The sequence below is a fragment of the Amaranthus tricolor genome, chromosome 1 (assembly GCF_026212465.1).
Source record: "Amaranthus tricolor cultivar Red isolate AtriRed21 chromosome 1, ASM2621246v1, whole genome shotgun sequence".
NCBI classification, from domain to species: Eukaryota; Viridiplantae; Streptophyta; class Magnoliopsida; order Caryophyllales; family Amaranthaceae; genus Amaranthus; species Amaranthus tricolor.
Genome location: NC_080047.1, coordinates 40,497,922 through 40,520,421, shown reverse-complemented (window position 1 = coordinate 40,520,421; position 22,500 = coordinate 40,497,922). Strand labels below are relative to the sequence as shown.

The 22,500-nt window shown below is 33.4% G+C and overlaps 1 protein-coding gene across 2 annotated transcripts; it reads left to right on the top strand.

Annotated features, from left to right (window-relative positions):
* Positions 1 to 16,287: 16,287 nt before the first annotated feature.
* Positions 16,288 to 18,711, top strand: LOC130814980 (uncharacterized). 2 transcript variants are annotated; one of them, XM_057681297.1, is made up of 2 exons: positions 16,288 to 16,573; positions 16,755 to 18,706. In XM_057681297.1, exon 2 carries the CDS (start codon positions 16,880 to 16,882, stop codon positions 18,209 to 18,211), a length of 1,332 nt encoding a protein of 443 aa, XP_057537280.1. In that variant the 5' UTR covers positions 16,288 to 16,573; positions 16,755 to 16,879; the 3' UTR covers positions 18,212 to 18,706. The 2 variants fall into 2 exon arrangements, with proteins under 2 accessions (XP_057537280.1, XP_057537286.1); XM_057681303.1 differs by having other exon boundaries at positions 16,295 to 16,573; positions 16,926 to 18,711.
* The last annotated feature ends 3,789 nt before the right edge of the window (positions 18,712 to 22,500 follow it).

Genomic DNA, 22,500 nt, shown 5'->3' with positions numbered 1-22,500 from the left:
AGTTGTACTACTTTTGTGTTAAGGGATGTTTTATAACTTTAATAAATTGGTATGAGATTTGAATATGTGATTATATTGTGAATGGTGATAAATGTAGAATAGACGGTTGAAGTTATTAGTCCCAAAAGTGGGTGTTAATTTTCACTAGTATTGTTAAAAAAATGATGGTGGTTATTGTTTATGTTATTGAGTATTATTGCTAGCTAATTATGTTACGATCGTGGCTATTAGTGTTAAATTTTATCGTTGTGGAAGTCGAAAGAAACTATTGTAATTATTGTTGCTAATTGTTAGTGGAAGTGTTTCTTTTCGTGTTCTTTGCCATTGTGAGTAATTTGGTATGTTGTAGTGAGTTATACGACAACTTGAGGTTATCTCTAACATCAACATTATTCAAGTTATTGGTATTAGTGTTGTTGTACCAGTGTTATTTGTTGATGACATGATATGGTGATAGGGTTTTGTTACTCGAGTCCCATAGGTACGTACACGCAGTAATTTATTATCATGTTTATCGTTACAAAGTATTATCAATATTTCATGATTATATACATCGTATTAGAATTATAGAGCGCAAGAAAGTAAGCTATGCTAGCGTATAGTCATAATAGTGATATAGGCAAGTAGAATGAAAACATTAGAAGACCATGAGAACATAATTCTAAATAGTAGCGAACGCACTATGGTTGTGTGTGGCATCGAAGTGATTTCCTACTTATTGAGCCTTGATGTATGATTAGTTGGCGTGACTCACCTGGATTATGTCCGGTTGATTTAATAGTCTTCTAGGTGAGGTTCGAGGGAACCACCGTAAGGGGGGTATGAGCATGCTTGGGTCACTGGGCGCCGGATGACCGATACCGCCCCTTGACCGAGGTGATACCATGCGGGCCTTGCAAACCCCAATATGGTGGCCTCTTCACTGGTCTAGTACCCTAGTGTGTTAGTTTTTCCCGAAGGTAGGACCCGAGAGGGTCAGCTGGAGGGGGTATGAGCTCATACTTTGCCATGGGCGCCGGATGGCCGATAACGCCCTTGGTCGTGTCACTATGTCATGAATAGAGAAATGATCCACTACCTTTGAATATACCCGAGAGATTAGTAGTTTGAAAGAGAAATTATGTGTAAATAGAGGTGTTTAGGCAGATAAGTAGAATTGTTATTGCCATACTATATCGTTGTCTATAGTTTTGTTCAATGACTTCAATTATTATAAGTTCATTAATTACTAACGTGTATGTTTTAGTTGTTGTTTTCTCATGACTCTCTATTATGTTCCTGCTATGACACATCTGACTATGGTCATTATGTTGAGCAGCAGGAGGATCATAGCTTGACGTGACAGGTATAGGAGCTTCTTTTGGTTTGCATTGGGGGAAAGAGCGGAGTACGGTCGTAACAATTGTGTACAAATTTTCTAATGTTTGTAGCTTCTATATTACTTGTAAAGTTTTATTTTGGGGTTGTATAGTTTCTTTTGTATGGAGCCATGTGACTCCTTGTATGATCCATAGTTCCGCTGCGTAGTTTTTGGATGTATAGTATTGAGAATACTCCTTTAGTATTCGTCAGATCGATGCGTTAACACTGGAACCACGATCCTCATTAGAGTTGATGATTTGAGAAGCCGACGATGATTCTTTCCGTCATGACATATTCTTAAAGGCATTAAAGGCCTTAGCTTATTATAGTTATGTTATCCAATTATATATTCTTGTCACATTCTCAGTTTTCAGCAGAGATGCTGCTGAAATTTCCACTTACTCACCTTTTTAATTAATCTTTAGCGTTTATTTTAATTATGTTCCCCTTTCTTTTTATGTAACACCCGAATTTCCTCCCTTCCTTTACGATTCTGGTTTCGTTTAAGGGGTTGGAAATTCAGGGGTGTTACAGGAAGGTATGTGTCTCTTGGCGCCACTGCTCGACTAAAGCCATGACTAGCGCCCGATCGACTCTCCCATAAGCGATGAGGTGGAAGTCGTACAACCTCGCTCGCTGAAGGTAGGGGATGATCCGTGCGTCAATGTCCCACGGAGCAGGGTCGGGATGCCTGGTGTATATGGTCTCTACATTGGACACCTAAACCAAAAGATTATATTAGCATAAAGTTAAAGTATAAAGGCATGTACATTCAAAATACTATGTTGACTAACCTGGACATCTCATTATACACTGCCCCTGTGATCCGCCTGCATCGTCAGCACACTAGGGTCTCGAGGGCCTGGAGCTGTTGGATCCATCTCTTCTGTAATTCAACAATAACTTAGTTACTGTAATTTGAAGGAGAAGAGGAAGATGGCATAATCGGATTTTGGGTTTCTTGGGTAGGGAAGGGCGTATGAGAAGGAGTAGAAGAAGTTACATTTAAGAATGCATTTGTTTCTACAACATTGACATCTTGATTCCCTAGGAGTACCTTTTCTACATATAACTCTAAAGAAGGAATAGAGGTAGACTTTGAATACTCCCACATTGCATCTATAGCCTCCTCATCCTCAATCGGAAGAGCTAACAATTCTCTACTCATATTGCATTTAAAACTTACATTAACAGTACTTCTTGTAGTGTCAATGCCAATCTTAGAGCATATAAAATGTTTAAATTCATTCAAGTCCATGTTTGAGTTGCATGCATACAATTTACGTCTTCCCCCAACATACTTAACATTGCTACTACTTGACGAATTGAACCATTCCAAAAACATACAACAATCACACGAAATGAAGCCATTTCTACAACAATACGTACAAAATCAACATCAGGATCAAGTTCATAAATATATACATATATAACAACATTGATTAAATTTAGGTTTTACATTCAAACATTCTCTAAATTAAACTCAAATTTAGGGTTTGCATTCAAACATTCTCTACATTAAACTCAAACATCTTCTACATTAAATTCATGAACAAACAACTTTATTATGAAGATCATGGCAAATAACAAGTACATTCAACATATTCATAGAAATTAAGTGTAAATGACCACTATAAATGACATACATTTTAAAATCAACAACAAATAAAAAATTTATAATAAAAACGTACCTTAATAAGTTGTAGATCAACAAGAAGTAGTAAATTGCAAGTTTATGAACCTGCATTTATGTGAAAGTTGATGAGGAATTTGTGAACCCTAATTTTCAAAAAAAAAGAAAAAAACACAAAAAAAATAGTACCTTAAGTGAATGTAGGAAGATGACAGAACTAATTAGTAGTAGAAACTTGAAATTTGATGAGATTAATTGAAGGATTGAAGTTGATTTTAATGGTGGAAAGTAAAGGGAGATTTCGTGGGTTGTTTCGCTGATACAAAATCGGATGAAATGAGGAAGGAGGAAGAAGGCTGCTGAATTTAGAAACGTATTAGATCGCTGTTACTAACAGCGACTTGACCAGTTGACCAGTCAAACAATAGGTCGCTGTTACTAACAGCGAAATAAACTTTGACTAAAATTTTGACCATTTCATTATACTCGCTGTTAGTAAGTGCGAGTATACACCAAGCCTAGCTTCGGAGGCAAGGACGCATATTTTGGGAATAAAGTTTGAACGAAGTTTTTTTTGAATAAAGTTGTTTAATTATCTTATTTTTTTCAAATTTTCAGTTTGTAGGAACATTGCTAAGTTTTATTTATGACATGAGGTCTTAATAAAGCAAATGAAAATTTGATTTTTTTTTTTAAATCATTTGGGTTATTTAGCTAATGTGGAAGTTAAAACTCACAATGAGTCCTTCTCATACAGCAATATATGATTAACTTTTTATTCAACTTAGATGGAATCAAGATCTATAATTCATATTAAGAGTTTAATTATTGAACAAAATTAAAAACCTTTCCAACTCGTCTTGTATGAGATCGTCTTATTATGAGATGTACCCACATAATTAGTCTGTTTCTCTAAGTGATAACATTAAGATTGTTAATTACCAATTTAAGGTTATAAGTGATTATTTTAAGACTATAAAAAGTGACTAATTCTAAAATTGTAAGTGATAACTTTAAAATTTTAAGTGATTACTTTATAACGATAAATGTACATTGATTTAGCCCATTAAAAACAATCTCACCATGAGACCGTCTTATTTGAGAATTATAAATTATTGTGAGAGGCGTGTCCATTTGGCCGACCCAATATATTATTAAACAAAAATTTAAACTTAAAAACAAATGCGTACTTTATAATATGTGTTAACCTATTTGAAATGGTGTTTTAACCTATTGAAGTTGGAATTTTTAACCTATACGACTTGGTGTTTTAACTTATAAAAGTTAGTATGTTAATCTATTTGGAGTTAGTGCTTTAACCTGCTAAGTTGTAAATCTATTAAAGTTGGTATTTTAATATAGTGAAGTTAGTATTTTAACTTGTTTAAGTTGGTGTTTTATGCTATTTAAGTTGGTATTTTAACTTATTTAAGTTGATGTTTTAACATATTAAAGTTGGTATTTTAACCTATTGAAGTTGGTATTTTAACCTATTCGAGAAAGTTGGTATTTTAACTTATTAGAAAAAGTTGGTATTTTAACCTATTCGAGAAAGTTGGTATTTTAACCTATTGGAGTTGGTATTTTAACTTGTTTAAGTTAGTGTTTATGCTGTTTAAGTTGTTATTTTGACTTATTTAAGTTGGTGCTTAAACCTTTTAAACTTTTATTTTAACCTATTAAAGTTTGTGTTTTAACCTATTGAAGTTGGTATGTTCGCATTGAAGTTAATGTTTTAAACTTGGTTTTTTTAACCAACTACAAGAAGTTAAAACACCAACTTTAATTGTTTAAAATAACAACTTCAATATGTGAACAACTTAACAGGTTAAAACAACAACTCTAAATACCAACTTTAAAAAGTTCAAATACCATTTCGAATAGGTTAAAATACCAACTTTGATAGGTTAAAACACCAACTTCAAATAAGTCTAAACAAGTTATGGCATGCACATTTATTTAAAATTTTTCTTTTTTATAAATATTGTAAGATGTTAGAGCGCTGGGTCTGAAGAGTAGAAAACTAGTCGTTTAAGAATTTGTCAAATCTATCTGAAGTATAAAATAGGGAACACGAAATTCTGTGAGAAACAGTCTCTTTAAGAGATCATCCCTAATTTAGTCAGCACATTATCATCATTTAATTTAACACAAGAACTTGGACGAGACGATCTCATTATGAGACCATCAATTTGGGCCGGCTCAATTCACACGCGTAACAACATTTCAATTTTCTAGACATCTATTAATTTTGACCTTAAAGGTATTGATTTTGAAAATTGGTTCTTTTAAGGTCAAAATTGATACCTTTAAGATCAAAATTGAAAAAATACCCAAAAAATGAAAAAACATGTTCAGGTTGTTACACGCGTGAATTGGACCGGCACAAATTGACGATCTTATTATGAGACCATCTTGTCAAAGATCAATTGATAATTTAATTAACCTTTAATGGGTTGGGCCCGAGACTCTATCAGGAGACTAGCTGAATAGTGAACTTAGAGTGGGCTGATTTGTACATATGGATTTGGAAGAAGTCTCGGTTAAAGCCCAACAAACAACACTTCCCCCTATTTGACCCTATTTTTAAACTTCGTCGCCCTTTTCATTTTATCGCAACTCCTATTTTAATGAACTGACGAAAATGCCTCTAAATTTAAATTTGTATAAAACACTCCAATGTCACTGAATAACATTTTTATCACTCTAAAAATACTTAATCAAAACTTAAAATTTGTGGAGCTAAAGCTAAGGAATTCAAAACGGGAACAATAAGTCGAGGTAATTTTTAATCGTATTTATTTATAAAAGAAAAGGAAAGACGAGTCGCGAGCCACTCAACCGCGGCTGTGTCGCACAAAATGCTCGGTTGGACCGCTGCGTCTTTCCTTTTTTTTTTATGAATTTTTGCTTTTTATATGTTATTAATTTATTATTATTATTATTATTATTATTATTATTATTTTGAAAATTAATTATAATAATAATAATAAAATAATAATAAATAATAATGATAATAATAATAATAATAATAATAATAATAATAATAATAATAATACTAATAATAATGATAATAATAATAATAAATTAATAATTATTAACTTATATAATATTTTAATTAAATGTTTATTAGTTTAACTTATTAATTTAATAATATTTATTTTAAATGTTTATTTGTTTATATTTATGAATTATATTATTTGTTAATAATTTATATTATTAAATGTATATTAAATTAGTATTATTAATGTAACTAAAATTAATTTAATAATCTTTTTAGTGCCGGGAATTTATTAATGTTAATTGCGTAATCGTTTCCAATCATGAAATAATATGGCAATTAGTTATTATTTTTTATTCATGTAATTAACTTAACGTAATATTTTATTATTTTAATTTATTAATAGATAATTAAATTATTAAAATTGTAGTAAATGGCTGGCAACCTAGGAAGAGGAAAGGGTTTTTTAGAGGCATGTTGAGCGCAAATATTTCTATGCTGACCTTACTGAGTGGGGACCCTCATGAGAGGGAGTTACAAGTTCAGCTAGGCGGGCTAGGCAGGAAGAGGCGGCCAGACATAGTCATGCCCAACGTTCGAGTACACTGCACCAATTGCATACTCGTTTTTAGGACCGGACGAGCCTGCAGAGTAGTTCGGGGGCTCCAGTGAGGAGGATAGTGACTACGAAGGCTCTGTTGGTCAGCCAGTTGGTTGGACGATCGTGCGAGGGAATGTCGGTAAGTTTACACGGGCATGCCCTAGTATAGCAGGCGCTTCCGATCATGCAGAAGACAGCTAGATTGACGATGCGGCTCCATGGTGGAGAAGGCGCCAACAGTCCGCTGAAACGGACTGGCTGATCACATCACCCCAGCTCGGGGGCACTACTAACACCCGCTTGATACCCAACTACGGGGGCACATAGCTAAGGTTATTTTCGAGGGCTCTAAGTGTACGCCTTCGATTTTGGAGTGTCGTACTAGGAAGAAGCCGCTGGAGGTGATCATCAGACTGCAAGATATGTCTAATGAGCTGTATGGAGTTTTACCTGCCACTCCCTTTGGTCGACTGCCATACATTATGCACCATAGGGGTGTTCATTAGCAGGTACCCAGTTAGTCGGGTATCTTCTTTAACGGCCCGTGTCCCGGCCCAATTTATCTGGGTACCTGAATTTCGGATATCTGGATAATTCGGGTCGGGACACCGGGCACCCGATTTTGTTGGACAAAATTTAATTAGAAAAATTTGTGGAATTAATTACAAAATTGGCAAAATTTATTATTAATATCGTTACAGAATTTTGTTACAAAATCTTCATCAACATCAATAATGAGAATAAAAATTAAAAAGTAACCAAAATGGGTACATTTTATTACAGAATCTTCATCAACATCAAAATCTTCATCGCATAGAGAAAATAGTGTTGAACAAGTTTGAATTTTCAAATTTCCGAACAAGTTTGAAGATTTAATTAAACTTTGCATTTTTTGAGACGATCTTCTTGGCTTCCTGCAAGCACATTGCTAGAGGCTCTTCATGTAATCAATGCTTTCTTTCAAAGTATGTTCATCTGTTTTTATTCACATGGGTTTTTGTCCTCCTTTTTTAATACAGAGGAATAAACTAGGAAAAATGCTGTAAAAGTTGAAATTTGTAAGGTTATATTCCATAATTTCAATCTGAAAGTTTAGGAACGAGAGCAGGCTGTGCAGCCAATAAAGCTATTTTTTTTTAAAAAAAAAATCTCTAATATAGCGGGTCCACGAATACCCGATTAAATTTATTTTGCGGCCCATGACCCGACCCTTAACATAATTTTTTAAAAGGAATTGACCCGTCATTTAAGATGCGGGTCAGCGGGTCGGGTTTTTTTTGAACACTTCTAATGCACCAGTACATTAATAGTGCTTTAATTACGGCTTTTGTGGAAAGGTGGCAGCCGGATACCAACACCTTCCACATGCCCTGGGGGAGATGACCATTATGTTGCACGACGTGCAACGCATTTTAGGTATTGGTAATGAAGGTTTACTCCCGGCTGAACCCGCTAATGATGAGTGGAAGCTCGCGTTGGCCAGTCTATTTGGAGAGCCCATGTCTGAGCTGCGAAGGAAGGGGTACTTCACTAGCGAGAGCATCAACGTTGGTGAAATTATGCACATGTGCCACCGGTCTCAGGCTTTAGAGACACAGTCTACAGCCTATAACATGGCTATTATGGGTTCAACACTGCTGGTGGATAAGACTAGAACTGGGATGCGGTCTCACCCTATACTTACTGTGAATACCAATCAGGATGAGATTGCTTGGGGTGCAGTGACTCTGACGTATTTGCATAGGTAACTGGATATGGCGTCTAGGATTGGGTGCAAGACTATTGTTGGTTGTCTTACACTGTTACAGACATGGATCTACGAGTACTTCCCGGCCTTCTGCCCCCATCCTCGTCAAACTGATGTGCCTAACAAGACGAGGGCTAAGAAGTGGTCTACGCAGAAGCCAGGTCGTGAACTTAGCAGGCTGCGAGACTGTAGGAGTATATTGGACTCGATGACAGAGACTCAGGTTTTGTACATTTTATTTTAATTTTAGATTATTTTGTTTATGCTAATTTTGCTTGTAAGCAGGTGGAATGGATTCCATACATTACTTCTCCTACGACATTATTAAATGAGCACCCACGCACCGCCTATATCAGGGGTATCACATGTTTTGATATCATCGAGGTGTAATTGTATGAGAGGACAGTCAGACAGCTGGGTTTTGTACAAGCTATCCCCCCTCCTAGAGACCTACCCACGCTCTGCGACCGACACAGGGTACCTATTCCGTGACCTTTGCTTCTCCGCTAATTTACAATGAGGCATGGAGTAGGTTCCCCCATTGTGCCCCCGTTGGTGGTCAGGCACTTTGACGGGCATCTGTTCCATCAGAGGTTGCTCCTACTTATGTTCACTGATTTAGAATGTCCTCCCACCCATTTCTCTTCCCCGGCGAATGATCGAGTGCTAGTTTTGGTCCAGCTGATAGCAGAGTTGAATACGTTAGTGTTTCTATTTATTTGTTTTCTTTAATCTATTTCCATTACTTAAATGTTGTTTATTATTTTGTTGAAACTATTTTTTTTACAATTAGCAAATGAATTTCCGAGTCGTATCACGCCACTACTCAGGATACCTGCTATCGTGGATATGAGCCCTCGGGAAAGACAGACTGCTGATCTATATATGGAACAGTTAGAGATTTATTTTCCGAAGCACAAGCTATAAAAGGGCAAGGCCCTTCATAGACTATTTGTATTTGTAATTAAGCCCTTCATAGACTATTTGTGTTTGTCATTAAAAACTAATTATTGGAGTTGTGTTGTATTTCTAAACTACTCGAATTGCTTCTATTAATTTACATCAATGCTTTTTACATTTTTTATTAACATATTTATTTAAACATATTGAATGCTATCTAGATACAAAGGTAACCTAAATATTTATTTATACAATAATTACACTATGGACTATCTAAACTGATCGCATTCAGCGGTGTTATTATCTTGTGGTAGTTGTACCCCATATAGTCCATTCCAAAAATGAAATCTTGCTTCGAAAATGTGTTTCTAAATGTCTGCATGAATTGTCAGCTGCTTCTCTCCATGATCGCTGGATTAGCGGCAGTGGAGATGAATCATCGTTCATTAATAGTTGAACATAATGATTTCTATTCACCCAACAATATGTATAACTTTATTTACACCATGCACACCCGTTGTTCTCCTTAACGGAAGAACTAAACAACTATAGTTTGGATTACCGTCAACAGAACCATAATACCCAATGCCAATGTTAAGAAACAAGCATGTGGACGAACTGTTGTATTCAAAAGCGCTTTTGTTTCTCCTAAGAGTTTTGCTTGTCGTTGGTCTTCCCTTTCTCAGTGGACTTGCATGTGGCTTAGGTATATCAGTACCATCAGGATGTAATTCATCTTCAAGTACCTGAGACATGCATCGTACAACTGCGGGATCGGCTTTTAACACTTTATCAACCAACGATTGAAAGTACTCATTATCATCGACGTTTGTCAAATTCATCTTCAAGTACGTTAATGTTTTCCACAATGGATATATGTCATTCAAATACAACGAACCTTGTGACTTGATCGAAAAATAAAAGTAACAAGCACAGGGCAATCCATGGGTGCTTTGAAGTGCACAACCGCATTTGTCAAATACATAATCACCCAACTGTAACATACGGTTATGCTCAAGCAACAATTGTTCAATCGCAAAAATGAATACATGTCGATATAACGATCTCAAGAAATTATATCGCAAAGACCTTTAAATAGAATTAATGGATTCCTGTAGCGCTTGTCGGATCCTCGATTGCTGATTTGTTATTTATGCGTGTGCCCTTTTAAACAGGGTATCAAATGAGCTATTACCGTACCAAGATAGTACTTGAAAGATGATTGTTGGCGTCTGATTACCTATGTGTAAACAGTCATTAGTCCATACAAGCACAAATTTCTCTTTGTGTGGAATCCATGTTCCAGTCAAATATTGAACGACCTTTTATTCCTTGTCAATCAAGTAGCCACAATCGATTCCCATCTGTCTTCAAATTCGGCGAGCGTAGAATTGTTAACAAAGGGGTTCCATCTAGTTTTGTAACAGGAGCGGCAATCTCAATACATAATTAACATTTAATAATAATGTTTAACACAAGAATATTGCGAAAGTCTCAAAATGCCGAACTGTTAAAAACATTAAATCATAAAAAACTGAAACTGTTTAAAACAAAAGTAATTATTACATCTGATAAGAAATATTGTTTGCTAAAAATGGAAAAAATACATCATCATCAAGTCATCAATAAAGATACAAAAAGCAGCAAAGTTCTCGATAAGTAGTAATTGATGCGGCCTGGATCGAAACCTGAACTAAATCCTGCAAAATGCTGCCATCCATGATATGGATGACAGCCAATTGAATCGGTCAGCGCTTAACGCCGAGCACAACTTCCTATCTAGCTCAAAATACAAAAATTATACGTTACATTTACAAAATAATAATTTAAGTACGAACTTATAATTAATTGACATCACCGTATACTTTTACCATATTCTTTTTCTATTCCAATCTTTTTAGTCATTCAGATACCTTTCTCAATCCTGACAGAAGTACGTTACTGCCACTTATACAATTAGGTAATCTTAACACTTAAGTAAGTTCATTTGGTTAATACTCATAACCATACCATGCATCATAGCATCAACACTAATTAAGTTTATCACTGATCAACAAGCACATCAATATGACACTTGATATATGTAAGGGTTTGGTTAGGTGAGGACCGTAGTCCTAAACTCTAATTGTGGTGGGAGTCGTCACTTCTCCAATACAATTTATGCTCGAGCTCTACAGGATAGGTAGCTAATCCCCTGTCTTACACCGCATTTTATGTGCCGGCAACACGGGCGCCGAGATTTTACATGCCGGTCCATGGTTCGATATTACCTTACTATCAGTGTCATTCAATCAATATTTATTCACACAAGTACATCACATTTTTATTACTACAATTAGACTTTGACTTTGACTTTGATCAACTTAGGTGATAACATTTTTTTTTTAATAAAATTCTAAATCATAGCGTAAAATTAACCTTTATGTCTTTATACATTCATTATTAAATTTTTACACATTAACTTTTATTTATAACTTTATTTTTAATAGCTCGCTAAATTCACACTAATAACTTACGATTCTATCAATAGCCTCCAAATTAATATTTTCCACAAGTAGCTACTAAAACATATTTCTCTTTAAATAAGTTCCCAAAATCAACATTTTCAACTTTACAATAAATAAAACTTTATTCTCTTCAAAAAAATCAAATATTCTAATTAAAATTCAAGTTCAAATTGCATCATTTGGATAAGTTTTCAAAATTCTACAAGTTCACCAAAAATCAATATTTCAAGTTTAGAAAAATAAGTAAACTTATTAGGTTTGCAAATATCAACATTCTAGTTGTAAAACAAATAAAACTTATAATTTCACAAAATTCAATATTTCTAGTTTAAAAAAATAAGTCAAACTTATAATTTTCACAAAAGTCAATATTTCTATTTATACAACAAATAAAACTTGTAATTTCACAAAATCAATATATCACACATAGTTTGAGCAGCAAGTTTACTAAAAATACTTTTACATCATTTTACATAAATTTTGGTCAAATAGTTAGCAAATAAAATATTTTGTATCAAATAGTGATTAAAAGTTACTTTTATTAGGAAATCTCATGTATTCAAGAAAAACACTTCAATATTTAATAACTTATAAAAATTTCTCAATAATATCTTTTTAAATTGTTATCTTATTATTATCACAAAAATAGTTGTAATAATTTAAAATAGTAAATCAAACTCTTTTTTTATTATTATTATATGATAGTGGTCGAATGGTCTATGTGTGTTTTGGGCCCTTTTCACATAAAAAGAACGACTTAATTTAATTTATCATACTAAATCCTAGATTTAAATAATTAACATTATCACTTACAAAAATAAAAACTTTACGCAATAACATAGAAATTTACTATAACTTTAAGGATAAACATGAATCTCAAAATAAAGTATAATAACAATATTCTTAATATAATCATACTTAGTAAAAATACGTTCATAAAATAACTTACTACCTTATAAACTAGTTTGAAGGCTAACATAAACATATTAATAAAAATTCTTACATAAAAAAAATAATAACATTCCTAATGTAACACTTAACTCATAACATACTAGCACTAGTTTATAACATAAATCATATTTAATATCAGTAGAATATCATTTTGCACTCAACTTTCTAAACTTGTTCAAAGATTATTAAATAAACATACTAAAAATACTTTTAGCATACACATACTGAATATAATCTTGATCATAATTTCATTAAACTAACTCCCTACTAAAACATATCAACATATTTCATACTTTGCATATTATAAAGTAAATATAATATAAAATTTCACAAAAAGAGTAGAGTAAGAAGTTATACCATACTAACACCAAGAATTAGTACTAAGTACTAATTATGAAAATAATAAGAAATAAGACCCTCCAAGATAGATAATAATGCTTCAAAGATAATTAATCCAAACTCCTAAAATAATGATGATTTTCTAAGCTCCCAAAACATTTAAATCCAAACTCCAAAAATAATAATACATTAAGTACCCAAAGTAATAACCTAATAATGCTCCATAATGATGATGATTTAGCTGAATAAAGAGTGTTCTAAGCTCCATCTTCTTGAATTTCTTCAACTAATAATAAAGGTATTAAGGTAGTAAGATTTAAATGAAGTGAAAATATAAGAAAGAATGTTAGAAAGATTCACTGATGGTGGCTGGTGTAAGTGATCTCATGGCTAGGGGGTATTTATAATGGGTTTTGGCAACTTTGTAGTTTATTAGATTGTATGAAAAAGTATTTTAGGAGTATAGAAGAAAGTTAACTTGTGTAAGTGAATGTGTAAGAGTTTAGAGTGTGGAAGAAGGTTAGCTTGTGTAAGGAAATGGTGATAACTTGTATAAGTGATGAACATCATGGGTTACTATAGAAAGGATTTTGGTTCATCAAATTTTAGTTCTAGTATGTACAAGTAAATATACTTTAAAATAATGGATAAATTTGATAATGAAAATATGTAGTTTACTTAGAAAATTTTGCTTAAACTATACTTAAAGTTAATAATAAAAATACGACTCATTTTTATATATAAAATAATTAAATCAAAGTTATAAGGTTAAAATAATAAGTAGTAATGTTAGTTTAAGAAAGAAAGTTAAAACGTAACGTTTTACAAAATCGTGAATATAATAATAAAATTTTACTTTTCGTACTATAAAATAATAAAATGATATTTTAGTGCATATAAAAAGATTTTAAACAAAATAATATTTTTATTTTAAGTTTAATATTTGAAAGAAATTACAAAATCGGAAAAGGTTTAACAAGTAAAGATGGTTTGAAACGGATAACCAAAGGATTAGAGATTTGAATTGAAAATTCGGAATTATTAATCAGAAGATTATGATTAAGAATTTTGAGTCTGATACAAGTTTGCATGAATATTTGCTCTTGCTGATTTCTTTTCTCGCCATACAATTTGTCCATCATGTTCTCTACGTCAATGGCAATATGTCATACGCATAATAAATGTCTCATATCTACATTAAACAGAAGATTGAATATAATTAAGATATATTCAATAAATAGAACGACAATAATTAATCAATACAACCTTTTTACCTGGGAAGACATCACGAATAGCTGCAGATAAACCCTCTTCTCGATCAGTTACGATTAAGTTGGGAGTTTGAGCTCTGCCAAAAATATCTCTCAATATTTCCAACACCCACAAATACGACACAGCCGCCTCATCTCACATTAAACAAAACACAATCAAGAAGTTGTGATTGGTTGGCGTCATTCCAATTATTTCACAAACCGGCTACTTTTGTATGTTTGTTTTGTAAGTTGTATCTATTAACACAACATAGGGCCACGTACATATCATCTGGATGGATGTAGGATTTGCAACTAATAATCTACTCAATTCCCCTTCACTATCCAAGTCTGTCCAAACCACGTAATTATGCTCTATGGCCATATAAAGACAGTGTTGAAGCAGAGTCCTACCCTCCATCTCTTCTCTCCTAATTGATTATCTTACATTATAAATTTGATTCATACTAGCAAAAAAATCAGGAAAATTTTGTTTAATTGAGGTCATGATAAACGCAGGTTGCATGCCGGTTGCACTAAACTCTCGTATGTGCTGCCGAATATCTACAGTCAACCTATTTGCCCTTACATGACCATCTCTGTACATTAAGAACGGGTGGTTATGTCTTCCTTTTTCACCAGGACACACCCTCACCCGTCCAAGGTTTTTCCGCTGGCTTACGACTACTACATACAATCATAAATTTACACCTACATGTTATACTTTTGGAACCAGGTCAGGTAGAATTATCTAAGTTATGCAAATCACCCCTAATATTATCATAGCGGTGACATCTTAAGTACAAACTAACTCTAGAACGTTCTTTTTGTTTATATGAAGCACGTGTAAATTGAAAACCAATTCCTATTGCTATCTAATCAGCCCAAGCATGTAATTCATATATAGAATCAAATTTCCTATCCGTAACAAATCTACTAGAGTTATCTACATTGTCCCCTAAGTTTTCAAAGTCCTGCAAATGTAAAATAATTTTTCAATCATTAATAAATAGTATTTAAAATATAAAATAAAACATAGATAATAAATTACGTTATTAAAATATTACATAAATAAACATTAATAATAAAAATATTAAATATTAAATAAACAATAATTTTGTTTAATAATTAAAATTTCAAATAAATTAACAATAACAATACAAAATATTACATAAATAATAATAGGTAAACAATATATATATATATATATATATGTATATATATATATATATATATATATATATATATGTATATATATATATATATATATATATGTATATATATATATATATATATATATGTATATATATATATATATATATATGTATATATATATATATATATATATATATATATATATATATATATATATATATATATATATATATATATATAATAAAATAATTTAAATAATAATAAAATATAAAATAATTTAAATAAATTACTACAACATAAATTATAAATTACTACAATAATTTAAATAAAAATAAAAAATAATTTAAATAATAATAATATAAATTATAAAATAAAATAATTTACTACAATATATATTAAATAATAATAAAATAAAAAATAATTTAAATAAATAAGAGGAATAAAAATTATAAATTTAAAAAAGGAGGAGTCGCGCGACCGGGTCGCGGATGGGTCGTGTGAAACGCTCGATTGGTGTTCATGAATTTTTTTTCTTTTTTTAAAAAAAATTCGAATCGATTGAATTACTTACCGAATCGTATTCATGCTCATTTTGGTTCACCATTATGAATCGATTTTAAATTTTAGCTTGTTTTAATTCAGAAAGTATTTTTAGAATGATATTAGAGTTTTTAAGTTTGTAAATTATGAATGGGCAATATTAAAAATTTATTATATAATAGGTGACAATAAAATGGAAAAGGCGATGAAGTTTAACAATAATATTAGAGTTTTTTAGCTCAAAATTAAGACGAGTAATATTGAAAATTTATTACATAAAAGATGGCTATAAAATAAAAAAGAGAGAGGACGAAGTTTTAACAATACCTTTGAGAAAACGGTTTCCTCCAATCCTCCACAGTTGCTAACTTTATTACATTCCATTGCGATCTCTCACTTTCTCTCTCCTCCATCTAAGGTTCTTGAGTTCTTCAATACCTCCTCTCACAACTACTATTCGATCGGCCATTTGCAAGTACAATTACAAGAAATAATGTTATTGTTTCCAGATTTGCTTTGAATTCTAATTACTTAGGGCAAGAAGTCTTAATTCTTTGGTTTCGACGAAGCCAGTGAGAAATTTCCAGGTTTTTCTCTTATTGAATTTCAAGTTACAATTATTATTTCTCTCAACAAATTATATCTTTATTTTGTTGATTTTATTTCCTTTTTTATATCCCCGAATTATACTGAATTTTACCCTGTAACCTTTTTTGTTTTTGGGTTTTTTATTCGGTCGATGTTGTTCTTTCAATCGAGGGAATTTAGGGTTTCATTTCAATTTCGGGTTTTTTCCTAAATTGGGTGGAAATTTGAGATTCCATGCTGATGAATTAATTTTTAAGGTAAATTAAAGGTTAAAGTTTTCTCAATCGCTGTTGCATTAAAAACTGATGGCTGATCGAACAGAAGATTATATGAATTTGGAATTGAATTTAGGACTTATGTCTCCGCCACCGGCTGCAGTAGGTCATCCGCCATTGGGGCTATCATCAGATGAATCTTTGATTGGTGGTGGGTGGGAATCGCCTTTTAGTAGTGATTCTTTTAGGCTGAGGAGTAGGAATGGCGGGCAATGGAGGCATGCTGAATTAGACCAGTTATTAGGATCACATTCATTACGATTGGCAGTCGATTCTGATGAAAATGACAGTGATCCTGATCCTGGTGCGGGTGCTGGTGTTGACATCGAGGATAATGCCGGGGTGTTGCTAGCAGGGGAAGGCAGTGTTGCTGCTGAGCTAAGAAGCGATGATGCTGTCAAGACTTGTGAGAATAATGTGATCCCTGTCGAGATTGGTTCTGTTGCTAAGAACGAAGATGTCATTGAAAAGCTCGATTCTGAGGAAGGAAGTTTTTTCGATTGCAATATATGTTTTGATTTAGCCAAAGAACCTGTTGTTACTTGTTGTGGCCATTTGTTTTGTTGGCCCTGCATTTATAAATGGTTGCATATTCATTCTGATCATAATGAATGCCCTGTGTGTAAAGGAGAAATCGAGCTTAAGAATGTCACTCCGATTTATGGGCGAGGAAACCATATTAGTCCGCCTGAAGAGGATACAGGCGTCAGCATCCCAGTGAGACCGTCTGCTCCACGAGTAGATGGTTATAGGCAAACCCTCCAAAGGGCAACCTCATTCCGGATGGAGGAGATGATCAGACGTCTAGGTTCTCAGATTGAACTTCCTCGTGAAGATATTGTTTCGAATGACGATGATGAACTTCCTCGGAGGGCTGCTCTTACGAATAGGAATGTGGCTAGTCGAGAGATGCGTAGGGAGCAAAATCCAACTGTAACTACTGAAGTTGTCGAGGGTACACCGCAAAGACATGTAAACCGCAGGCTTCTGCCTGTAATTTATCGAGTAGGGCAAACACCGATCAGATCTGTTAGTAACTCGCGTCATGTAGCAGCTGCATTATCTGACGCGTTTCATCATCCTTCTCCCTCAAGAATGAGCCGAGAGATGATAGTTGAGACATATTTTCGGTCCATTTCCCCAAGAAGGAACGCGAACCAAGAGATGCCACCTCCTTCTCAGGATGACCGAGACTCATTCTCAAGCATTGCGGCTGTTATACATGGAGGGAGTCAAACAACTGACACGGCTGTGGAGATCGATTCGAATGTGTCGATCTCTACCCCTTCTTCGAGGAGACGCCGCACTTCTAGAACCTCCGACATGGATAGCGGCGATTCTCGGAGGAGAAGGCTAAATTAGAATCATAGTCAGTTTTGAAATCAACATTGTTTAAGTTTCCTTGTAACTTGCAAGCCTACTGTCTTTATTGGTTAATCAGTCCCTAATATACTTCCTATTTCAATATACCAATGCATTGATGTTTACTATATACAACTTATCTATCGAGTATCCGTCTATAAATCGCGCTATGATCGGTTAACTCGATAGGCAGTGAGTTTGTTTGCTTATTGCTAGTGAGCTAACAAGCTAGCTGTTGCACCAGAATTGATCTCAATACACTTAAAAACTAAACATTTACTGTGTTTTTAGTTTGAACTTGAGATGAGATTGCTCGTATGCTAAAAATTATTACAATTGTAGGTAAAATTTTCATACCCATGTGCGTATTTGTACGTATCATGGTTACATATTCAAAATCATCTAACATCTTTCATTAGCGTACCGTAATTTGACAGCTAATTCGCTTTTAGAATTTGCAATTTGCGAGATGATTAGCAACTCTTATAACACAAATTCACCGTCTAAATGTTTACACAATATAATCATATTACCTTGTGTTAGAGTTATGTTATGATCTTGTTATTTGTGGAATAGTACACTTGAGTATAGAAGATGTTTATGTTATGATCATCATCTAATTGAGAGTGGTGACAAAGGACGACTAACGAGATATAGACCTTGTTACCAACCATCATTTTATGGATTAATTAGTGCTCCCTATGAGAGTAGTGGAATCCACTTATCCATGTGATTTGCTCTTAATTTTTAAAATTATTTTTTAGTTTTCATTGTATTTTTAGCACTTTCAATTAAATTAAGTAAATAATTGTATATGGTCTACATATTTATTTAGCTATTTAGATGATTGTATGTTTGTTATATTTTAATGAATTATAATAGTAGTTTGTATTTAATGAGCCGTTTGTACAATTGTTCTTGTTCAAGATCATCGGCTAATTGAATGGATTGACAGAAAGAGGGACTCGAATTAGATATGAAATAATGGGTGTCGTTTTTCATGTATGATTGATCTTGGGATCAGTTCTCGATATTAGGGTTTTAGTCTTGTTTTGCCTATCATCCAAAACCCTACCCGATGCGCTAAATGTTCTCAAATAAACAATATATGACACTTGATGGTAAATATACATGAGACATTCCCATTAAAACAATATATTTGTGGCTCGTTTGGTTAATAGTACTAAATAGTGGTAATAGTAATGATTTATAATGTAAAATTTTATTAAAAGTTCCATATTATTCCCATGATAATGAAACTCTGATCACAAAAAAGTTTTTTTATTTACAAATTTCCATTACCCCTTAATACCACCTCTGCTAATGGTAATGCATTGGAATGAATTTTATGAAGAAAATGAGATGATTGAAGTTGGATAAGCATGTCCATTAAGGTAGCCATGAGATTTTTCAACCAAAATTACACTAGTTTTTCATTCCTATTACCATTGTTTATTATCACCTACCAAGCGGACCGTTGGTGTTTTGACATTAGAGGTGTTTAAAGGGGCTAATTGACCCAATAGGCTGCAAAATCACATTAAACGATTATTGGATGAGCTTTTTTGACCAATCAAGACATATCAAGTCTAAATGGATAATGACCCTCTCCCATCCATTAAAATTTTAACCTGATCCGACCCATTAAAACTCTGACCCCTTGCCCTGATCCATTCAAACACGTTTGTAGTTCCCACATGCCGCATTAAGTTGGTATGTATTAAGTTAGTTGCTTTAACACCATCAACATTATCAGTAAATCTAGAGTCAATTAACAATAGTTGTGCAAACAAACATGCTTTGTAAATAAAAGAACGAGAATATGAGTTGTTTGGCAAATGCTTGTTGCCTTTTTAGTTTGTATGTTTAACCAGTTTAAATGTTAGATGTTTTTGTAGGTTTTAAAGTTAGCTTGATTGGTCAACTGTTTAAAGAGATGTTTGTTAAAATAAGTATTGATTGTTGGTTGTTTATTATATTTCAAAAGTCGCCCAACAAATCAAAATTCATTGAAATGAACTCACAAAGTTAATTTTTAATTTTAGCTTAAAAATCAAGTTTTTAGCTAGTTGAAAAGTTATTTATCAAACAATTTTCAACCAACTAAAAAGCTAAAAATCAAAAACTATTTACCAAACAACCCCATTATATTAAAAATGTACAAATACATATCATAGGTCTTGTGCCTGTGGGTTGTGCCTTGGGCCTCACATCCCTAAGTTCGTACAAAAGCAAGCTAGCCCCCAAGTCCAACAAGTCGGGCTAGGCTTCGTGCCCTGTACAGGCCCATAACGAATATTTGGCCACAAACACAATCCGCAACCTGTCATCAGTCCACTCCTCAGTTATATGTCATGTCAAACCACCAATTGTGTGGAGTCAGATCGGGCTTATTTTATGTTGGCCCACGTAAAGCATGACCCACTTACATGGTTAGGCACAACTTATAGTTGAAGGCAAAGGTAAAATTTTTAGAGCAATCTTATTTTATAATCAGTTGAATGTTAGCAGTGAATGAATAATTTGGTTGAAAAGGTTGCTTTCTCATTAGAAAGGAAAAATATTATATACAACAATACAATTTATAGTTTAGGAAACTAAATATTCACATAATATTCTACACAATCATTTTGATTATACAAGATATTCTATTAAATGAAATATATTATTCTAACACACCCCGCAGTCGAATCGGAAGGTTGACAGACGCTGAGACTTGATCGAAAATCGTCAAATAAAACTTGAGGAAGGCCTTTGGTAAAGATGTCAGCAATTTGATAACGAGTTGGAACATGAAGTACTCGAATATCATCACGTTTAACCTTTTCACGAACAAAGTGAATGTCGATGTCAATATGTTTGGTGCACTGATGGTGTACTGGATTACCAGCCAAATAAACGGCACTAACATTGTCACAATAGACAAGAGTAGCTGTACGAATAGGAAAGTGAAGCTCAAGGAGTAAGTTACGAATCCAACAAGTTTCAGAAACAACATTAGAAACAGTAGGCTGTCGTTTAGCGGACCAAGAAATTAAATTATCACCTAGAAAAACACAATATCCAGAGGTAGAACGGCGGGTATTAGGGCAACCACCCCAATCAGCATCGGTATAGGACAAAAGAGTTGAAATAGTAGAACGATACAATTGCAGACCGTGGTGAAGGGTACCCTTGACATAGCGAAGAATGTGGTGAATAGCAGCCATATGTTCAACTCTAGGATCATGCATATATAAGCAAACTTGCTGAACAGCATAAGAAACAAGGGCCCCGGTGGTTAAAATGGGCTGAATTTTTTGAAAAAGAAGCTTCATTTGTGGTAACAAGGGCCAAATTTTGAGCGGGAGAATTGCGTTTATGGTTGGAGCGCTCTTCCAATTCTAACATAGAACGAAGAGTATCAAAAGAGGGAATGGGATTCATGTGTTGAACCAAAGACCGAAAAGTTTTATACTCCGAATTCAAGCCATGAAGAACTTGGAGAGCCAATCGATAATCGGTGATAGAAGTACCAAGATTAGTGTGAGAAGTAGCAATAGTTTCAAGTTCATTGCAATAAGATTTCACATTGGGAAAATTTGAGAGAGAAATGTCATTAAATTTAGACTCAAGATGAAAAATTCGAGAGGTTTTATTATTTTGAAATTTGTTCTCAATACGAGTCCAAGCATCAAAAGAAAAATCATTGGGACGAACTATGGATTAGAGGAGGGATAGACTAATGGAGCCATAAATCCATGTGCGAACGATGTCATCAAGACGTTGCCATTCGGAATCTTTAGAAACTAATGCTTTAGAGGAGGCATCGAGAAGAATGTGAGAATCCACAAGGTAAGCTCTACAATGAAGCTTAAATAAAGTGACCCAAGTATGAAAATTAGAGCCATCTTCATCAAGTTGGATAGGCACGCTTGTTTTAATGTTAGTAGCCAAAGTTGCGGGATGAATTTTTGAGGGAGAGGCCATTGAGAAACAAGAAAAATAAAAAGGAGGAGTGGCGGCAAGTGTGGTGGAAGAGGAAGAAGTGGAAAGTAAGAAACCTAGGCAAATGATACCATGAAAGAATAATTTGGTTGAAAAGGTTGCCTTCTCATTAGAAAGGAAAGATATTATATACAAAAATACAATCTATAGTTAGGAAACTAAATATTCACATAATATTCTACACAATCATTTTGATTATACAAGATATTCTATTAAATGAAATATATTATTCTAACAAGCAGTACTACTCTCTTTGTTTTTAAATGTTCTTCTTACACTTTTTTCGTATATCTCAATGCAAA

Excerpts from the sequence above, each read along its gene's own strand:
- LOC130814980 (XM_057681297.1), top strand. The coding sequence starts at position 16,880 with ATGGCTGATCGAACAGAAGATTATATGAATTTGGAATTGAATTTAGGA.